Below are 20,831 nucleotides of genomic sequence, written 5' to 3' on the forward strand. Positions count from 1 at the left end.
GGCTTGGACAACTATGATACAGTGTGTTTCATAGGAAAATGCTACGCTATTTACAGCTTAAATTTAATTATACTGCGGTAAAACTAACTGCGCTACGCAGGGGCTCTGGGCTAGATGGCGGGACTGCTCGCTTCATCCGGATGTGCACGTGACCGAGCTGCGCACGTGACGTGGGCGGGACGACTTGTCCGGTTCTCTGCGCTTTCTTAGCACTACCAGGGTTCTACGCGCGGTTACTACGAAGAAAGTCAAGTCCAGATCGTGGGCGATTTCTCCAAGTTCCCCCGAGCTGGAGAGTGAACTTGGCGGGGGGGGGGGGGGGGGGGGGTACAACTCAAAGAAAAAAATGTTCTACAATTAGAGAAACATTAAAAAACAGAATTATACTGTTTTTCCTTTTATTTTAGAATTATGTACTTTTTTAAAGAGTGAACTTTATGATGCGAATTATAGCTCAAACTTGTTTTTAAAGAGTTGTTGTGAAATTAGCCGAGTTTAAAAGAAGTGTTAGTTCTTAAAACCTAAAGCTTAGATTGGAAGACTTGAGAGTCTGATGGCAGATAAGCAAGTCCCAATGCCAGTGTGATTCCAACGCAGAAAAATGCCATTCCTCCAGTCCTGAAGTGGGTCTACAGATCTGAGAGAAAAAGAAACCATAGGGGTTGTCTTTGGGAAGGGTAAAGGCTGAGAAAGGGGCTTTACTTTCTCAAGTTTTCTGTAAAAAGCATGAATTATACCTATTAAAAAAGTTTAATAGAAATATCAGATGATGCCATTGGTGCTTGCAAAATGACAAGAATGAGAAAGTTGAAGGTTGATGGAACAGGTGGGTGAAGCATCCCATTTCCTGTGTGTACAAAGGGTGCCAGGAACTAGAACCTTAGTTTATAAACAGCCAGTGGCAAAGTATTTGCAGAACAGAAAGCAGTGTGGAAGCCCTGGCTGGTATAGCTCAGTGGATTGAGCACAGGCCTGCGAACCAGAGAATCGTGGTTTGATTCCCAGTCAGGGCATATGCCTGGGTTGCAGGCTAGTTCCCAGCAGGGGATGCATGAGAGGCAACCATACATTGATATTTCTCTCCCTCTCTCCTTCCCTTCCCCTCTAAAAATAAATAAGTAATCTTAAAAAAAAAAAAAAGGAAAGAAAGCAATGCGGAAGGTCACAGCCAGCATTTTCAAGGCCATGTCTTTGTTAAAGTTTTGTTTGGGTATGTGTGCTGTGGGCCATCACTTAAAATTTATTTCTTAAAACAGTGGTAGGGGGTGGAGGCAGAAATTGACCTGAGTCAAAGTAGAGCACTCCAATTGAAGCCTACTGTCCATTAAAGAGGGAAAGTTAGCATGATTCTGGAACTGTAATGGGAGTGTAATCTCTTGACTCACAGCTGCTCATCAAGAGAGAGGGAGTTATCTCCTTGCCCAGTGACATGGTGGCTCCCCACTCTCTGTTTCACATTTAGAAAATAAAGAAGCACCTGCTATTGGAAAGTTAAAAGCAGCTGGATCTACCCGCAAGAGGTTTGTCAATTCCGGCTGCTGGCACTTTGGCCTTGCCCCTGCCCTCTGTAAATAAGTTGATGGTCAGGATGTGACCGGTAGGCCTCAGGGCCTCCGAAATGCTGAGCAGTCTCCACCAGCATTTCATTTGTTTTGCCGCCTACCCACCCACAAAGTGGTGGAACCACAGAGTGCTTTCCTGGGCTCATGCCATCCCAGCGCTGTGTGAAGGGGTTGGAGGCAGGTCCCAGGGTTGTAAGAAATCCAGGAGACCACCTAAAGAGGGGACTCTCTTCCCGCCTGACCACCATACAACTGTGTGACGGGCATGCACAGGCAGGCACATCCACCTTAAGGAGACTCCTGGGAAGGGAAGAGGCACAACATTGCAGTCATGTTGACCAGCCCCAGGGCTAGAGCCTGGAGGCAGGAGTGGGTCCTAGCAGCCCCAGATGGCTCTGAGGATGAGCTGAATCCTGGAAGGACCATCTGAGGGGTCTTGTAGATCTAGAATGTGAATGTAAAATGAGTCTGTCTCATGTGGAATGAGGGGCCAAAAATGTTAGCACTCTGGGGACTTAACAGTGTGGTCTGCATTGACCCCTCACAATCAGCCAGCAAGAAGGGGACATGTCACACATCAGGGGCCTCGGTACCCTCTCCAGTGCTATGGCCAGTATCCGTACCCAGACACAGGGTCTGGCTGGGCCCCTGTTACCCCCTAGGGAGTAAGCCTTTTGGAAGCAGCACCTTCTCAAAACTTTCCTACCCACCAACAATGGAATGCAGTGTATGACAACCCCCCACCAGGGAGAGGTGTGGAGCCAGCCAGTCAGATCCTCTCCTGGGACATGAGATTCTGGAGCTGGAATGACCTCTCCGTCTTTTTTGATTTTAAGAAGTGAGATGGAGTGGGGTGCCAACTTCTACCATGTGTGTCTCCAAACACAGAGGAGTATGGTTTTATTCCATAGTGCCAACACGCAGTAGAAAAACCAGTGAAGAATTAGTGCTATGCCTTGCTTTAACTCATTTCTGGCACATAGCAGGCACCCAAATACATGGTGAATATGTGGCCCCAAAGAAGGTGCACTGGTTCTCTATTGCATAACAAATTTCCCCAAACTTAGCAGCTTAAAATAATCATGTTACGTCGCACGGCTTCTGTGGGTCAGAAATTCTGGGGCATCTTGGCCAGGTGGTTCTGACTCAGGGTCTCATGTTGCTGCAGTCAGATGGCAGGTGGGGCTGGAGACGCCTGGAATGCACCCTCCCTTGCAAGAGTGGCACATGGGAAGAGTTCAGCACCCAGGGCTGGAAGAATGGGGACTGTGTGGGCCTCTTCTCTCTCCCCTGCCCCCCCCCATGGGTCTCTCCTCCTGGTGTTCAGCATGGCACCCTCAGGGTAGCTCTGGGCTCCCAGGTGAGACAATGAGAGAGCATTCAGGTTATATTCCCCACACACACTGGCTTTATTCAAAGCCAGTCAAATTTAGCTTTGGGGGCTTGTATACCAATTTTAGTGACTGACATTATCAGGTTCTGGTAACCCACTACCATCAGACCAGCTGCGCTGTATCTTTTAATGGCTGATCCCTGGAAGTCCTTCAGTGTGCCACTTCTGCTCTTCCTGAGACGAAAGGGTTGCACAGGCCCACCCAGGCTCCAGGGGAGGGATTGTAGGCCTCGCCTCTTGTTGGAGTAAGGCCCCGTCACATTGCAGGAAAAGCTGTCTGGAGGTGAGGTAGTGAGCTCCAGCGATGAATTTCCATCAGGACAGGGGATCCAAGCACTGAATGGTAACTGCCAAAATGCAAATCCTTCCTGTGTGCCCAGCATAGTCCTAAGAACTTTACACATATTGTCATGCCTGGTTCACAAAAGCCACCTAGGATATGAATGCTACAAATATGCTCATTTCATGGATGAGGAAATTGAGACTAGAGAATTTGAACCACTTGTTTCTAGCCACACAGCCTGCAAGTAGCAGAGCTGAGATTCAGGCGCCACCTGGCAGGGCTACCTCTCTGGGCTACCCAGGTGGTCCCCATCCTGGACTGTAATGTCTTGGGTCTTCCCCACACGAGTTGCTGAAAAGCTCATCAGCTTCATTTCTTTGCCGGCAGGGTCTGTTCTAGGACTGACATAGAGTTGACATTCAGTAGCTGTAGGATGCCCCAAACTGTTGACACACAGTCTGGCCTGGAGGACTGTTGCGGTCTCTGGTTCGCTTTTCCTGCAGAGTTCCTCCACCCCACATTTGGTGTTGGATCGGTAAGCAGCTATACCGTCAAGACCAAGGAAATCCTATGCTTCTCACTCTGTTTCTACACCCTGGTCTCAGCCCTCATCCTCTCCCACCTGGACATCTGCAGTCGCTCTTCACTGTGTCCCTGTGGCCACCTCGCTAGGCTCAACCCTAAATTAGAGAATCTATAGTTTTAGAGTTTACTGAGGTTTCATTATTCTGACATATAATACACAGGAATAGTTCACGGTCTTCATTTGCATGCGGACCCAGAAGCAGACCCTGACTCAAGGATTTGGAGGCAAATCAATTATTTGGAAGATGGTCCGAGAAAGGAGGCAGTGGAGAGTGAGACAGGGAAGGGGCCAACATGCAGTGTGTTCCTGAGCAAATGGTCACCTAGGGCAACAGCTGACGATGGCTGGGGCTTCCTTCCTTCAGGATCTCTGGAAGTTGCTGTAGAACACTCTCAGCGTCATCCCACCTGGGACTGAGGAGGCTGGGTGTTTGTACACAGACTCCGTCCTCACTGGGTGAGGGCTGCTTCCAGGGGCTTTAGCTAGCCCTTCACACCTGCACTATGCAGGTCTAGGCTGCTCCACCTTTGTGCAGAGAGACCTGGGAAGCCGTTCTCATGAAGGGAAACTGCTTACAAGTCACCCTCAGGTTACTTATTGAAGGAACTGGAGTGAGCTACCATAAGTGCCTGCTGCACTTACAGATGGTGTGGGTAAATGCAGAAGTATGTATGCAGAAGCATGTATGTACAGTTGAGCAGTTCTCAAAGTGGGCCCATGAGGTCAAAACTGTTTTCATAGCCCTGGCCAGTGTGGCTCAGTTGGTTGAGTCTCATCCCATAAAGTGAAAGGTTGCCAGTTTGATTCCTGGTCAGAGCACATGCCTGGGTTGCAGGTTCGGTCCCCTGTCAGGGTATGTGTGAGAGGCAACTATCTCACATTAATGTTTCTCTCCCTTTCTCACTCCCTTCCTCTCTCTCTACAAAATAAATATTTTTTAAAACTGCTTTCATAAACTTATTTAAAAGAATGTCCTAATTATCTGGAGAGGCTATTGGAATACTTTCCCCCGTTCCAGCTACTTCCTGTGTGAGGCCAGATTTTCTTCATACTCTTTGACCAGAACAGCTCATCACAGTCACGAGCTGTGATGCGGAGCATCTGTGAGAGTCCGTCTGTCTCCTACACGGCCAGATGTTAAGGAGATTGGCCACAAATAATTGAGTGCCACTCTTTTCACTAAAAGTTTTGTCTTGGAAAATACAATTTGTATTCATAAAACATGTTATGGGTTTATTCTTGTTTTTAATGACTTACTATGTAAATGTTTTTAAGCATTAGTTTTAATTTCGAATATGACAAATATTGGTAGTTATAACCCCCATCAACAAAAGCCCTGAGGGGTCCTCAGTAATTTTTAGGAGTGTATGGCCCATGGGGGAGAAGAGGGTCTGATTTGTAATGTGGGGAGGAGTATGGGTAATACCCGGGACCTTCAGTCAAACCGCCCAAGTGGGATCTGTGTGACTTTGCGAAGGTGGGCTGCGTCTCTCTGAGCCTCAGTCTTCCGATCTGTAACAAGAGATGATAGTGATAGTACTTGGTTCATAAGGAATACTTGGCCCCGTTCCTCAGCCAGGATCTACGTGTACTTGTCTCACTGCTCCACCACACAACTTTGGAATCCATTATGGGAGAAAGAGAGTGGACAAGCTGCTGCTGCCCATAAACTGAGTGACCCTGGAATTCTTCCTCTCCAAGCCTCAGTCTTCCCATCTGTACCAGAGGACCTCAACAGAAACTGCTCTCACCAGAGCTGCTGGGAAAGTGAACTAAGCCTCTAATTCCCACACAGTAATGACAAACCCCTCACCACATACTGGGTTTCAGAGAGTATCTGGGCAGGAGAGGGTGCACTGGGTGTTGGTCCACATGTGAGCATCTGGAGCAGCATTGTCCAATAGACATGGAGTGGGAGCTACAAGTGTCACTTAAAATTTTACAGTAAAAGATGCAGCAGGACTTCCGGCCAAGATGGAGCCATAGGTAGACGCACTGTGCCTTCTCGCACAACCAAAATAAGGACAAAAAAATTTAGAAACAAAAAATCAACTAGTACTAACAGAAAATTGAATTGTATGGAAGTCCAACAACCAAGGAATTAAAGAAGACACATTCATCCAGACCAGTAGGCGGGGCAGAGTTGGGCAGCAGGGCCGAGAGGACTCACGGCAATAAGAGCAGTGGCTGGCGGACCCCGGGCACTGGGTGGCAGCGGGTGAACCTAGTGAAGTGGCAGACTGTGGAGGGGCGCGGCAGGGAAGGCAACTGGCAGACCGGAAGGTCCCACATTCATGTGCAGATAAACCAGGTGAAACTGGGGAGCAACACAGACCATACAACCCAGGGCTCCAGTGCTGGGAAATAGAGCCTCAAACCATGGATTGAAAACACCAGTGGGGGGTTGAGGTTCTGGGAGAGACTCCCAGCCTCATAGGAGAGTTTGTTGGAGAGACCCACAGGGTCCTAGAACGTACACAAGCCCACCCACCCGGGAACCAGCACCAGAAGGGCCCAGTTTGCTCGGGGGAAGCGACGGAAGGGACTGAAATCCAGCAGAGAGCGGAGCCAGTATCATTGCCCCTTTCAGACCCCTCCCCCACATACAGCATCACACCCCAGCAACTGGGTTGCCCCACCCTGGTGAATGCATAAGGCTCCGCCCCTCATATGTAACAGGCACAACAAGACAAGAAAAATGACCCAAACAAACGAACGGGTCAAGGCTAAGCAATGAAGGGATAGCCAACCTATCAGATGCACAGTTCAAAGCACTGGTGATCAGGGTGCTCACAGAATTGGTTTACTTTGGTTACAAATTAGATGAAAAAAGGAAGGCTACGCTAAGTGAAATGAAGGAAAATGCACAGGGAACCAATAGTGATGGGAAGGAAACTGGGACTCAAATCAAGGGAGTGGACCAGAAGGAAGAAAGAAACAATCAACCAGAAAAGAATGAAGAAATGAGAATTCAAAAAAAAAAATGAGGAGAGGCTAAGGAACCTCCAGGACATCTTTAAACATTCCAACATCTGAATTATAGGGGTGCCAGAAGGGGAAGAGGAACAGCCACGAGTGGAAAACTTATTTGAACAAATAATAAAGGAGAACTTCCCCAATCTGGCAAAGGAAATAGACTTCCAGGAAATCCAGGAAGCTCAGAGAGTCCCAAAGAAGTTGGACCCAAGAAGGAACACACCAAGGCACATCATAATTAATTAGCCAAGATTAAAATGAAGGACAGAATCCTAGAAGCAGCAAGAGATAAGGAGACAGTTACTTACAAAGGAGTTCCCATCAGACCGTCAGCTGATTTCTCAAAAGAGACCTTACAGGCAAGAAAAGGCTGGGAAGAAGTATTCCAAGTCATGAAAGGCAAGGACCTTCATCCAAGATTGCCCTATCCAGCAAAGCTTTCATTTAGAATGGAAGGGCAGATAAAGCGCTTCTCAGATAAGGTCAAGTAAAAGGAGTTCATCATCACCAAGCTCTTATTATATGAAATGTTAAAGGGACTTATCTAGGGAAAAAAAGATAAAAAACATATATAGTAAAATGACAGTAAACTCACAATTATTAAGAACCACACCTAAAACAAAACCAAAAACAAACTAAGCAAACAACTAGAACAGGAACAAAACCATAGAAATAGAGATCACATGGAGGCTTAGCAACAGGGGAGGGGGGAGAGGGGGAAAAAGTACAAAGAATAAGTAGAATAGATGGTAGGTAGACAATAGACGGGGGGAGGGCAAGAATAGTATGGGATATGTAGAAGCTAAAGAACTTATGACAGCTCTGGCAGGTGTAGCTCAGTGGATTGAGCCACAGGTCTGCAAACCAAACAACCACGGTTTGATTCCCAGTCAGGGCACATGCCTGGGTTGCAGGCCAGTTCCCAGCAGGGGACGTAGGAGAGGCAACCATACATTGATGTTTTTCTCTCTCTCTCCTTCCCTTCCCCTCTAAAGATAAATAAATAAAATCAAAAGAAATTATGACACACAGACATGAACTAAAGAGGGGGAATGTGGGTGGAAGAGGGTGTACAGGGTGGAGGGGAATGAAGGGGGAGAAACTGGACAACTAATAGCATAATCAATAAAATACATTAAAAACTTTGTAGTAGCTATATTTTAAAAAATTAAAAGAACCAGGGACATAAGTTTTTTACAACATTACATTAAAAATGTTATCATTTCAACAAGTAATCAATATAAACTTTATTAATGAGTTATTCCACATTCTTTTGCTCGCCACCATCACAACCATTATAATCATGGCTAAGTACTATCACTACCACTAATACCACTAATACCACTAACTACCACAAGTGTAGTGTGTACTTTACACTTATAGCAAATCTCAATTTGGAGCACGTTCATTAAAATGCTTGATCTTTATTTACATTTCATGAAATTCACAGCTGGAAAAGTAGACTCACAAGTCCAAGTTGTTCTAAATAAACTTAGAAGTTTTCCAATAACTGTAGAAGGTGTTTAAAATTAATTAAAAATAAATGCAAGTGCCAGCCCAGCTCCCTGCTCGGATCAACAGGGGCAAACCAGATCTACCCCCCCCCCCCACCGGTCCACGGGGACTGCACGTACAACTGACAATCACGACTGGGCGGCCGGCCACACGGAAAAGACGGTGCCAGGGTCCTGGATCCACAGTAAGCCACCCTTTGCAACCAGAAACACTCCGGGACTCCAATCCCGCGAGAGCTGGCCAAATGCCTGGGCTTGGTGCTGTCAGTCAATCACGCGGTTGGAAAATGAGAGGTATGGGGCGGGGCTTAACGCTCAGGTTACGCGGGGCCGGAGACAGGGACGGGAAGACTGGTCTGTGCGCGGTGGGGAGGGGCTTAGTGCTTGGAAGGGCGGGTCCGCAAGGGGCTGGAGGCGGGGCAAGGCTCGCGAAGCACGGCTGGGGGCAGATGAAGGCTCCAGAGTGATGGGGTCGACAGGTTGACCCTGGGGGAGCCAGCCGCGGGGGTCGGCGGGTCACTGCAGCCTGAGGGTCCTGCCAGATCTGACTAGACTGCAGGCACCTCCCGTCCTGACACCTCTTGCGCTCCCACGCTCTTAGTGTGCTGGGGGTGGCCCCTCTGTTGGAAGTAGTCCTCCACAGTTACAAGAATCCGCGGAAGAATACCTGGAACTACAAGAACAACCTAAGACACAGGGCACAGGACGATCCTGAACCCGAGGGCCATGTCCCAGAGGAAGGCCAGAACCACCGGAGCCTCTGCCAAGCCACTAGGTTCTTAAACCCACCCACGGTGAAGGTGGGCATCTGACCTTCTAACGGTAGCCCTCACTGACTGTTGTCGCAGTCAATGGACTGCTCTTGAGGGACCTGCAAGTGTCCCTTATTTAACAACGACTTTGAAAGCCCTGTCACAAGCCACTCCTGTGCAGCGTGTGTTAGATATGGCCTGCATGCGTTAGATATGGCCTGGCAGTGGAAGGCCATTGTCCACCCAGCAGTGTTCACTGAGCTCCTAATACACGGCAAAGCCGCAAGTGTCTGCGTACAGGAAGGGAAAGGCCACACCCTGAAGCTTTGGAAGTTGAAGGGACAGCATAACTGTGCAGCTGGGGAGAAATGGTCACCAGACCACAGTGGCGTTGGAACTTCCTGGTGAGATGGGCGGGGAGGGAGGGTGAGCAGGCCTCTGGGGGGAATTCTTTGCGTGCTGGTTGTTAAGCACTGTGCTGAGAAGTTTGTGAAACGCCCCAATGCTTCTTGAGCCTGCAGAGCATCCAGGCGTTGGGTGCACTTAGACCAGGGGTGTCCAACTCATTTTCACCGGGGGCCACATCAGCCTTGAGGTTGCCTTCAAAAAGCTGAATGTAACTTGAGGATTGTATAAATGTAACTACTCCAGGAGCTTGGTGCTGCCACCAAGTAGAAACAAGGTGCCAGGCTGGATAAAACAAGGTGGAGGGCCAGATTTGACCGGCAGGCCTTGTGTTTGCTGCCTGTGACTTAGAGGGAAGAATGAAGGAGACGACCTTTGTAGAAAGCAGCACTCGGCTGTGCCCCTGCTTGAGGCTTCTCACTGGAAAGGCCAATTCAAATAGCGATTAATCCTGTGTGTGGAGAGGTCTGGGTGGTTTTCTTTCTGTAAGAAGACCAGGACACTTTCCCAGGAAGCCTCATCTGTACAGTTAGACCCCACAGCCACAATACTAAAGTTGTAATGGGGCCACTCAGCTTGCAGGCACTTGTTACTATGTTGCAAACATTACTCCTACTTTCCCCATGACTTCTCAATTAAAGACTAGGTAGGTGCTGAGGCCAGTAAATTAGGTAAGTCGGGAAGCTCAGAGGAACCAGAGAGGGTCTCCTAGTGAGTGAGCAGTCAGTGTGTCTATAGGGACCACAGCTCTTGAGTGGGGGTGGGACCAGGGGCTCCCAGCTATGGGCAGCTGGGACAGTTGGCCCTGTCCTCAGGCCAACTACTGCTGGGACTGCCCTGGAAATCACACATGTGTGTTCTTGGTGGAGGACTCTCCTTGCCAGAGAGTGGAGCCCCAGACAAGGTCTGGTATAGGAATTCCCTAGGGTAGCACTTCAGGGAGCTCATCAGGGGCCCAGGGAGCAAGGCAGGCTGAGAGAGCCAGCTGAACACAAAGTTGATGGCTCAGTTGCACATGACCTTCCCCTCAAAAGTCCAGTAGATCACCTTTCAGGACTCTCAGGGGAGAAAGGTGAAGAGTTTATCCACTGACTTCCATGGATCGAAGGTCAGCTTTGCTCCCGTTTTGTACTGTGCATGTGTGGACATAGGCAGGGTCGAGGGTCACGGACTCTGGACAGAAGGTGGGGCAAGACAGTGCAGGGGAGGGGCACCATCAGGGTCGGGGGTCCTGTGTGACTTTGTTGTCTATTGCCACCATGAGCTGGTTGCTTGGCAGCTGCTGTCAGTGGTCAGTCCTCTGCAATGGCATCTGATAAAGGCGATGACCTCACACCCATTATAGATAGCTGGGTGGCCCTTCTATTTTCAGGTGCTGTGCTGGCCCTAGGGGTATAGCGTCATCTCAGGCAGAGCCCCAGGAAGCCCCAGTCTCATGGCTACAAGTAACCACACCCTGAGAGGTCAGGGCTGTCAGAGACAGGTGACCACTGGGGCAGGCAGGAGGGCTGGCAGAGGAGAGACTTCCGGGTGCTCCAGAAGAGTGAGGAGGAGTCTGCTGGGTGAGGGGATGGCATTTCCAGTGGAGTGGGACAGAGTGGAGCCCCTCCAGGATTCCCAGCAGCCCTGTGTGGTTAGTGCAGGTGCAAAGGTGATGGAGCAACATGGCTGGTGGTCAGGGTGCTGGAGCAGGGCACCGAGACCTTTTGGGTGATCCAGGCTGTCCAAAACCCCGACGAGAGGAGTGGGGTGGTCAGGTTCTCGTTGCCCAGGGGCTCAGGGCCCCTGTCTCCCTCCACTGCCCTAGTTAGTGCCTCTGGGCCCAAGAAATCACTATTCCACCTGCTTTTCCTTGGCCATCACTGTACTCCAGAGAGCCGGGCTGGGCCTCTGCCTGCTGTCCACCTGGCAAGGGGTGCTGTCCCTTCCCTCAGCAAGCAGGTGACATCCACAAGCAGGTGATGTCCATCCACAGGAACACAACCAGGAGCCAGTGGTCAACACCGCACCAGTGGTGGGCCAGGACAGGCAACCAGTGGGAACCTGGGAAGTGCTTGGGCTGGAGGGTGCAGGGTTCATTGGTTAAAACCTCCTTGGGGAGCTTCCTGCACGTGAGCAAGATTCAGGGTGTGCCCCTCCTTCCCTCTCCACTGTAAGCTTATCCGGCCAGGCCAAACCCAGGAGTAGGAGCAGGGGAAGGGCCAGGTCCTAGGGGTGTTTCTTTTTAAGCTCTGACCAGGCCCCTGTATAGTGGGCCCCGATTTGAGGGTGGGTGAGTCAGTCAGCAAGGCAAGAGGAGTTAGCATCTGATGAAGGCTAGAGAGTGGGCAGGCCTTTGATGGATGAGCATTTGAACCCACAACCCTGAACCCCACCTCAGCCCGACAATGCCTGCCTTGACCTGCTTGGGAAAGCATGGTAGCTGAAGCTGCCCAGCCTTGACTAGCCCGTCTGCTGCTCCGCCTGGGGTGGAGTGGTGGATTCCATCAGAGTGCTGTTTCTGGGGGCGGTGAGATTCCCAAGTTTTGCGCCAGGACCAGAGTGAAGAAGAGCGTTTTGAAGTTGGGCCAACCTCCTGCTGCTGAGAAATACTTTTCTTCCCACCCACCCCCTTAGCACCTAGCTTGGCCTGGCAGAGTGGACCCCAGAAGAAAATAATCCTTTGCATAGAGTGACCCCAGTCCTCAAAGGCAGCCTGGGCCTCACCCAAGTAAGGGCCTCCCTGCCTGAGCCCTCCCTCCCACACCCCGGGCTCTGGCGGAGGGTGGGCGGTGACTGCCCTTGAGCCAGCCATTTCCCTGAGCTCAGCTTTTTTACCTGACATAAACCCATTCAGTCTTATTTGTTTTCTCTTAAAGATTTTATTAATTTATGTTTAGAGAGAGGGAAAAGGAGAAAGAAGGAGAGGGGGAGAAACATTGATGTGAGAGAGAAACATTCCTTGGTTGCCTGTCCACGCCCTGATGGGGGGCCGAACCCACGACCCAGGCATGGGTCCTGACCAGAACTCAAACTGGTGGCCTTTTGCTTTGTGAGAACAATGCCCAGCCAACTGAGCCGCACCGGTCAGGGCTTACTCGTTTTCTGTAAAACCAGCGGTGCTCTTTTGACCCTGGCCCCCCAGGCTGTGGTGGGTGATGGCCCACCTCACTCTCAAGTGCTTTCATTTCTGTCCTGGGCACAGCCTTGGGGAAGAGCAGCACCCAGCCCGCCATGGAAGGCCGAGGAAGGCTGGGCCAGACAAGGAATTTCTCCGTGGTTCCACTCCAGCATCAACCTGCTCCTTCTCTTCTTCATTCCCCTGCTTTGTTCAAGTTTGGATGGCAGACATTTTTTTACAGCCCCCACGCCCCTAGTCCTAAAAACTGTCTTAATGGTGGAGATGATCCCACTTCATAGGGAAGCCCGTGGTCCCCTGGCACTGAGAGTCACACTTCAGACCACTCTCAGCCAGCCTGGCCTCTGCGCTCCGCTGCTCCACGCCACTTCCACATCTTTGCCCCGTCCCCACTGCTTCCAGAGACAGTCGTCCCTCTGAGCCTTCTCAGGCACAACTGGAGAGGCCCCAGGTGCTGATGTGGGTCAGGTAATGGGCAGCTGGGCGGAGCCCTGTCTTAGCCGCCTGTCCACTCTCTGAAGCCCCTCGCCCGCACTGGCCCCGGGGGTCGGGATACTGTCAGGCTGATGGATGCAGAACCAGACAGTGTCAGCTGCTCAAGTCTGGGTTATGAGCCTCCACTTGATTTTGGCCTCGTCCTTCCCATCATCCCAGCCACCTGAACTTCAGCTTTACTGCCGAGATGGGGGGTAGGGCTGCTGCCGACAAACGTCTACAGTCTGGGTTACCGTGTCAGACGCCAGTTACTCATCGGGCTGCCTTACTGCATGGATGGCCTTGGTCCCGCTGCTCTTTGTAAAAGGCAGAATCCTGGCCACGGGCACCTGTCGGCATGTTTCTGCATAGTTGGCTCTAGCTTCTAACCTTCCAACTGACACAGGTCCGTGAGGCCAGCAGGTGGGTTCCAGACCCACCCTGGAGCCATGGGGGTAAAGCCAGGCGCCACTGGTGACCCTGGTCCAGGCATGCCCTGAGCAGACAGAGCTGACTCCGGGCCTCAGGCAGCAAGGAAGTGTGGTCGCCAGGCTGATTCCAGGTGGCAGATGGGGAGGAGGGTACAATCACTCTGTGCCCTTGTGGGATGTACCCTTAGGAAAGTCTTGGGATCCTCTGACATATGGGAACAGGATGTGTTCTAATTCTCCGCTGGATCCATTCCCATTCTTTGTTTCCAGGAAAGGGGGCTGGGATAACTCAAAAGCAATGTACTTGGGAAAACAGAAGTGGCATTAAGTGCATTAGCATTATTGTGTAACCACCATCGCCACCGTTTCCTGAACTTTCGTATCATCCCAAACAGAAACTGTTCCCATTAAGTTTTTTTTTATTTATTTTTTAAAGTTGATTATGCTGTTACAGTTGTTCTATTCCCCCCTTCATTCCCCTCCACCCTGCCCCCCCATCCCCACCATTACCCCCCTTTAGTTTATGTCCATGTGTCTCAAGTACTTTAGGTTCTATATTTCCCATGCTATTCTTGCCCCCCCATCTATTTTCTATCTACTGTCTATGCTACTTATTTTCTGTACCTTCTCCCCCCATCTCCTCCTCCCACTCCCCTGTTGCTAACCCTCCTTGAGATCTTCATTTCTATGTTTCCACTCCTGATCTAGCTGTCCTTTTAGTTTGCTTTCGTTTTAGGTGTGGTTGTTAATAACTGTGAGCTTGTTGTCCTTTCACTGTTCATGTTTCTTTAACTTCTTTTTCTTAGATAAGTCCCTTTAACATTTCATATAATAAGGGCTTGGTGATGATGAACTCCTTGAATTTGATCTTATCTGAGAAGCACCTTATCTGTCCTTCCGTTCTAAATGAAAGTTTTGCTGGATAGAGCAATCTTGGTTGTAGGTCTTTAGATTTCATGACTTGGAATATTTCTTTCCAGCCCCTTCTTGCCTGTAAGGTCTCTTTTGAGAAATCTGCTGACAGTCTGATGGGGACTCCTTTGTAGGTGATTGTCCCCTTAGCTCTTGCTGCTTCTAGGATTCTCTCCTTCATTTTAATTTTGGCTAATGTAATTATGATGTGCCTTGGTGTGTTTCTTCTTGAGCCCAACTTTTTTGGTACTCTGAGCTTCTTGGATTTCTTGGAAGTCTATTTCCTTTGCCAGATTGGGGAAATTTTCTTTTATTATTTGTTGAAATAAGTTTTCCACTGGTGGCTGTGCCTTTCCCCCTTTTGGTACCCCTATAATTCGGATATTGGAGCGTTTAAAGATGTCCTGGAGGTTCCTAAGACTCTCCTCATTTCTTTGAATTCTTGCTCCTTGACTCTTTTCTGTTTGGCCATTATTTGCTTTCTTCTGATCCACTCCATTGATTTGAGTCCCAGTTTCCTTTTCATCGCTATTGGTTTCCTGTGGAATTCCATTCATTTCCATTAGTTTAGCCTTCATATGTTTCTCTAATTTGTGGCTATAATCAACCAGATCTGTGAGGATCCTGATGACCAGTGTTTTAAACTGTGCGTCTGAGAGTTTTGCTATTTCTTCGTCGCTTAGATTTATCTGTGGGGCTTTGAGGTCTTCCTGTGACATTTTTGGTCTGTTCTGGCCCTTTAAGTGTGAGAAGCGGCGCCTTGGACTCCCAGGTCGCTGGGTTGTGACGCTGGTGGGTTGCTCGGTCGCTCACTAGGTCCAATCCTGCGTTTGGAACCCGTGCGTCTGGATTCGCGCCTCTGGATTCCGCGCCTGGGTCCTCCTGTGCAACCCCTCACCAGACGCCGGTTTCGCCCCTTACCGGACGGGCTGAAGAATTTGTTGTTAACGGACTTCCGAAAAGTTCAACTTTCCGTGTTCTGGTTGTGTTTTCTGATGCTAATATTTAGTTGTCCCTAAACTTGGTTGTGTGAGAAGGCACGGCACATCCACCTATACCTCCATCTTGGCGGAAGTGTTCCCATTAAGTTATAACCCCCCCATCCCCTTTTCCCCTCAGACCCTGGAAACCTCTCATTTCCTTTCTGTTTCTATAGATTTGCCTCTTCTAGATGCTTTTTAAAAAAAAATAACTTATTTTTAGAGAGAGGGGAAGGAAGGGTGAGAAAGAGGAAGAGAAACATCGATGTGAAGGAGAAACATCAATTGGGTGCCTTTCATATGCACCGTAACCAAACCTGCAACCCAGGCATGTGCCCTGACCAGGAATTGAACTGGCAACCTTTGGTTTTGCAGGATGATGCCCAACCAACTGAGCCACACTGGTTAGGGCTAGATTGTTTTGTTTTGTTTTTTTAAGCAAATGCAAAGTACAGGATTTTTAAAAAGATTTTATTTTTATTTATATTTAGAGAGAGAGGAAGAGAAGGAGAGAAACATCAATGTGTGGTTGCCTCTTGTGTGCCCCCAAGTGGGGACTTGGCCTGCAACCCAGGCTCGTGCCCTGACTGGGAATCGAACCGGCAACACTTTGGTTTGCAGCCCATGCTCAGTCCACTGAGCTATACCAGCCAGGGCTACATTGTTTTTTAAATAAGCGGAATTATGTATTTGTCTGTGACTAGCTCCTTTCGTTGAACATCGTGTTTTTAAGGCTTATTCATTTTGCAGTGTGCGTCAGCTTCATTTCTTTTTATAGCTGAATAATACTGCACTATATGGATGGACCACAGTTTGTTTATCCATTCCTCTGTTAATAGATACTTGGCAACCCAAGTGTCTATTAATTCCTCTTAAAATTTATTTTAAGTACAGACAAGTAATGAGTATATTATCCTTGGGGACAAAGTTAAACCTCAGTGGTAACATCCCCTCTGATGACACTCTTGTCTTAGCCCTTTCTTACTCTACAAAATTAAATTACTATTTTAATCAACAGCAACAGTGTGGGAGGACCCTGAACTGTGGGGTGGGGAGAGAGAAATGGCTTTGGATTCGGAGTCAGGAAAGCTGGCCTCAAGGCAAATCCTTTGGCAAATAACTTTCCCCCTCGGCCCCCAGCCCCCCTTTCTGTGTTCTCATCTGCCAAGAATCACAGCCCCAGTCACTGACCCACCAGGACTGCAAGGCAGACAGGGCTCCCTGCTGCCCCCTGCCTGGCAAGTGGGTAGGTGGGAATCTTTTCTGAGAATCTCTCTCTGCTGTGCTCATTAAATGTATTTTGTGAATAGGTGATACGTGCATATACATAGCAAAAAATCAAAAGAGCACCAAAGTATTTCATTGAGCACTACATGTCCCTCCCACCCAGGTAGCACAGTGCCAGCCCTACTGGTCCTGTATGCCCTCCCAGAGAGACAGTGTCCAGCAGGCATGGGTGCTACCCTGGTGCTTTTCTCCAGTTGTAACACTGTATCTTAGAGATCAATATTCCCAGTTGTAACATTGTGTCCTCAAAATTGTTCCATGTGGATACACAGAGTTGCCTGATTCTCTGCAACCATGGGCACTACTCCACAGCAGGATACATTGTACTTTATTTACCTTCTGCTGCCAGTGAACAGCTGGTTTTTGCCTAGTCTTCTGCTACTCACAATCCTTAAACACATACATGCTGTTCTTTGGGAAGCACACCTGCAAGGCAAGTTCTGAGACTCCCGGTTTCCTTGGAGCGACTATGCTGGAGCCTGGAGGGTGGGAAACTCTGTGAGCCAAGTGCCCCAAAAGTGCTGTGGTGGGTGTGGGGACTCTGGACACGCCTCACCCCTCTTCCCTCCTCCTCACCCTTGTGTCCCCTGCTCCCGTACAGCTCATGCTCTTGGGAAAGGGTAAAACCTTCCATCCTGGGCTGTAGAAGGACTTAGATTGTCTTATATCACTTCCAGGCCCTGTGCTGGTGGGCATCAGTATCCTGAGAGGGAGCCCCAGCTGCCTCCATGATTACCCCATGGGCAGGCCAGACAGGGGAGGGGTGAGGGGAGTCCTAGCAGTGTTCATTCTGCCCATTCCTACTGCTGGCATTTTTGCAATCCTTTCTCTCTCTTTTTCCCTGCCCACCTCTCCTCAGTCCCCAGCCTAAGAATGATAATGGGGAAAAACCCAGGGGAAGAATGGTGACCCCCTCACCAGGTGTGTGTTGCTTCACGTCTACTTTGGCATGGTCTCCTCTTAAATCTTCACAACTCCAAGGCTTGGGGCCATCGCCCTATTTCATAGACACTCCCAAGGCACAGAAAGTGGGGGATGGCCTCCTGGGGCCATAAAGCGAGCAGCCAGAGGAGCTGATGTGGGCTGTTTTCTGGTCATCTCTGACGATGCGGCCCAAGGGGGAAGATCTAGGCCTTTTCTTGAGGGTGGCTCTGGCCCTTCTCCCGGAGGCTGGAAGAGGCACATTTGCAGGGGGTCCTGGGGCTCTCAATCATTGGACCCAATGTCCCCATCCTCCTTTATGCTCTGACATTTGAAGAGGAATCCTGAGGCTGGCTACAAGTCTCAGAGGGTGAGGAAAAGTCCAGAGTCAGACATGACTCCCACTGGGCAACAAGACAGGAAGAAGCAGGAGAAAGGGTGTGGAGAAAGCCAGTCAGCATCTAAACAGCAGACTTCACGATGTTCCACCTTTTTGGCTTTTTAAAAATGGGAGGGTCCGGGCCTGTGGTCTGGCTGGCCTGGGTTGGCAGGTCAGTGCTGGCCACAGGCTTTCTAGCCCCACCACAGCCCCTAGGCTGCTTATCCCCTCGTGCTGCCAAATTGGGAGCCTGGGCAGCGTCCAGCCACACCCCCAGGGCTCTGCCTCTGACCCTGGTGTCCTTCCCAGTTCCTACCCACCCACCTCAACGGTGGCAAAGGTCAAACTGAGGTGGCCTGGTGAGATGCCCAGCACACCCTGGACTCAAACCCTGGACTCAAACCCTGGCCCGTCCACCTCGGCGAGTGCTCCGGTTGTTATTACTTCTGCCTCATTGCAAAGTGATGAGTGCACAGCTCGGTATCAGTGGCAGCAGGCGCAGCCGAAGCTGCCCCAGGCAGTCTACAGCCAGTCCTCCCACTCGACCCCAGACTCGCCCGGTGCTGGTCCTCTGGGCTAGGGCTTTGAGCCGGCCCGAGGGCCCTAGGGGGCGCTGCTTCCTCACGTCTGCAGCAGCAAAGCGAAAGTCTCTCCCGCGGCGCAGGGCGCCGTCGCGCGTGGGGTGTTGCCCGGGTAGCCAGGCACTAGGGAGCGTTTCTTTGGCGCTCCAGCCAAGTCCGCAGGGGAAAAACTCTCCCTGCCCGCCCCCACGGGCACACCGAGGGGCAGGGCCAAGGTTATTGAGGGGTAGGGGTCTCGGGTCCTCGGGTCCTCGGGTCCGCTTGTCAGCCCCAGCCCGGAGGGCTGGCGGGTCGTGCGGGCGCGTGGGGCAGAAGGGGTGTCCGGAGCTCCGGGCCGTCGAGGCAGCGCGGAGGCGGGCACGCTGTGGAGGGCGGGCGAGCGGGCGGGGGGCCGAGCTTATAAAGGCCCGCGGGCGGCGAGGGCGGGAGGCAGCAGCCAAGCCGCCGTCCCGCCCAGTTGAGTCTCAGAGTCGCCGAGAGCCGCGCGCTGCGCTCGCCTTGGGCAGAGCTGTCCCCGGAGTGGACGCGGCCCCCGGACCGAGCGGAGGCGCTTGGGTCCCGGCCCACAAGCCTAGGGTCCTAGCCGCGGCCCCGCCTCGTGCACCATGGCGCGCCCAAACCGGACGCCCCGCGCCGCCCCTTAGCGCCGCGGCGGCCCAGCGACCCCAGGCCCACCCCGCGGGTCCCCCGGGCATGGAGCCGCACGTGCTCGGCGCGGTGCTCTACTGGCTGCTGTTGCCTTTCGCGCTCTTGGCCGGTGAGTAGCGCAGGCGCGGCGAGCTCGGAGCTGGGACGCGGCTGTGTCCTGCTCCCCACTTCCCCGCCCCGCCGCCAGCCAGTCCGGTCGGAGCCGGGGCCCTGCGCGGGCGGGCGTGGAGGTTCCTCCGGACGCGTGGCCCTCCGCGCCCGCATTCCAGAGGCATGACCTCGCCGGGGCCGCCGGGGAGCCCGGGCGGCGTGGGCTGTCTCAGCAGGACCCTCATCCGAGCGTCGGGCTGGGAGGGCGCCGGCCAAGTGGTGGCCACCGGGTGGACACGGTGAGGCCCCACGAGCGCCTGCGAGAGCGTGGCTGGTGCCTCCGCTCAGGCGACTGGGAGAAGGGCCTCCGCGAGGGAGTTGTATGTCCCTGTAGGGCCGGCTGAAGAGCTGGTGAGGGGGACACAAATCTCTTTTTCTACTTCATGTTAAAAAAAAAAAAAAAGCAAACTTGCATCAGGACTTCCTGACCAATGTGGGAGAAGGCGGGCTTCCTGCCTGGAGCTGTTTAATCTGGAGCCTCCGGAGCAGAACTCTGTGCCCTGGGTGCGGCCCTCCCCCTCTTCCCTGCTGTTCCCCACGCCCCACTGGACTATGGCAGGCCCTGTGCCTTGGAAAAAATAGTTCGGGTTTTTCCCTGCCCTTCCTTTCTCGGTGCCCTGGCTTACTCCATCACTCAGTCTAGTGCATAGTCCTGGGCAGCTGGGCCCTGAGCTGGGAGAGGGAGCACCTTTTGGGAGGCTTGGGCCTTGGTGTCACAGCAGAGGGTATCCAACCCTGACATTAGTGCCGCCCTGGAAACCCCTGGCATCAATGCCACCCCTCCCAGAAAGCACATCTGTGGCTCTCAGTGCTGTGAGGCCTCTCCCTTGCACCCCACTGCCTCCACGGTGCCCAGGGCAGAGTGCCCAGAAGCTCATTCCACCCTTCACTTTGCCTGCCCCCCGCCCTGCACGTGGGGCTGTCTCTACTGAGTGGGGGCTGTCTCTACTGAGTGTGAGCTGGGAAGTACTCTGATTATATTCACAGAACCACGGAAGGGTTTGCTTTGGGTGCAAACGTCTGTTTGTCAGGTGAAAATCTGTCAGGCTATGGTGGGTGGGGGTGTTTTTATTCTGAAAGCCTTTCCAGAGCCTCCTAACACACTCCAGGTAGGCCTCAGCCAACTTCTGTTAAAGGTAGGGGCAGGTACCTCACGGGCCAGGAATGTGGGAGATCCACAGCGGCCTGCAGTTTGGCTCCTGGACAGACTGTGTTTTGATTTGTAGCAGAAAAAGGTGATGAAACTTGGGAAATTTTTCAAGACAGGAATCAATGGAAACATTAAGGTCAGAGAAGAAGGTTTGAGTCCCCCTTGTGTGTGCAGGACGGCCTGGGGTGTGCATGGGGGAGTGTGGGATCTGTGGGCCATGTGCCGTACCTCTGGAGAGCCAAAGGGCACAGGCAAGCAGGATGGGCCCAGCTAGAGGCTGGTTTAGGAGCTGGTGACATGAGGGCCGTGGGGGACAGGCAAGCTTCTCA

General features: G+C 51.5%; 1 protein-coding gene across 1 annotated transcript in view; it reads left to right on the forward strand.

Annotated features, from left to right (window-relative positions):
- Window positions 1-18,974: 18,974 nt before the first annotated feature.
- The window catches only part of PIEZO1 (piezo type mechanosensitive ion channel component 1), a 61,628-nt gene continuing 59,771 nt past the window's right edge, over window positions 18,975-20,831 (forward strand). Inside the window, exon 1 of the mRNA XM_037142333.2 lies at window positions 18,975-19,311. Coding sequence (XP_036998228.2) covers window positions 19,248-19,311 — 64 coding nt within the window. The 5' untranslated portion in view covers window positions 18,975-19,247. The remainder of the gene's footprint in view (window positions 19,312-20,831) is intronic.

This window comes from Artibeus jamaicensis, unplaced genomic scaffold, assembly GCF_021234435.1.
Source record: "Artibeus jamaicensis isolate MK-2021 breed Jamaican fruit bat unplaced genomic scaffold, CSHL_Jam_final contig_464, whole genome shotgun sequence".
In the NCBI taxonomy this organism is placed as follows: Eukaryota; Metazoa; Chordata; class Mammalia; order Chiroptera; family Phyllostomidae; genus Artibeus; species Artibeus jamaicensis.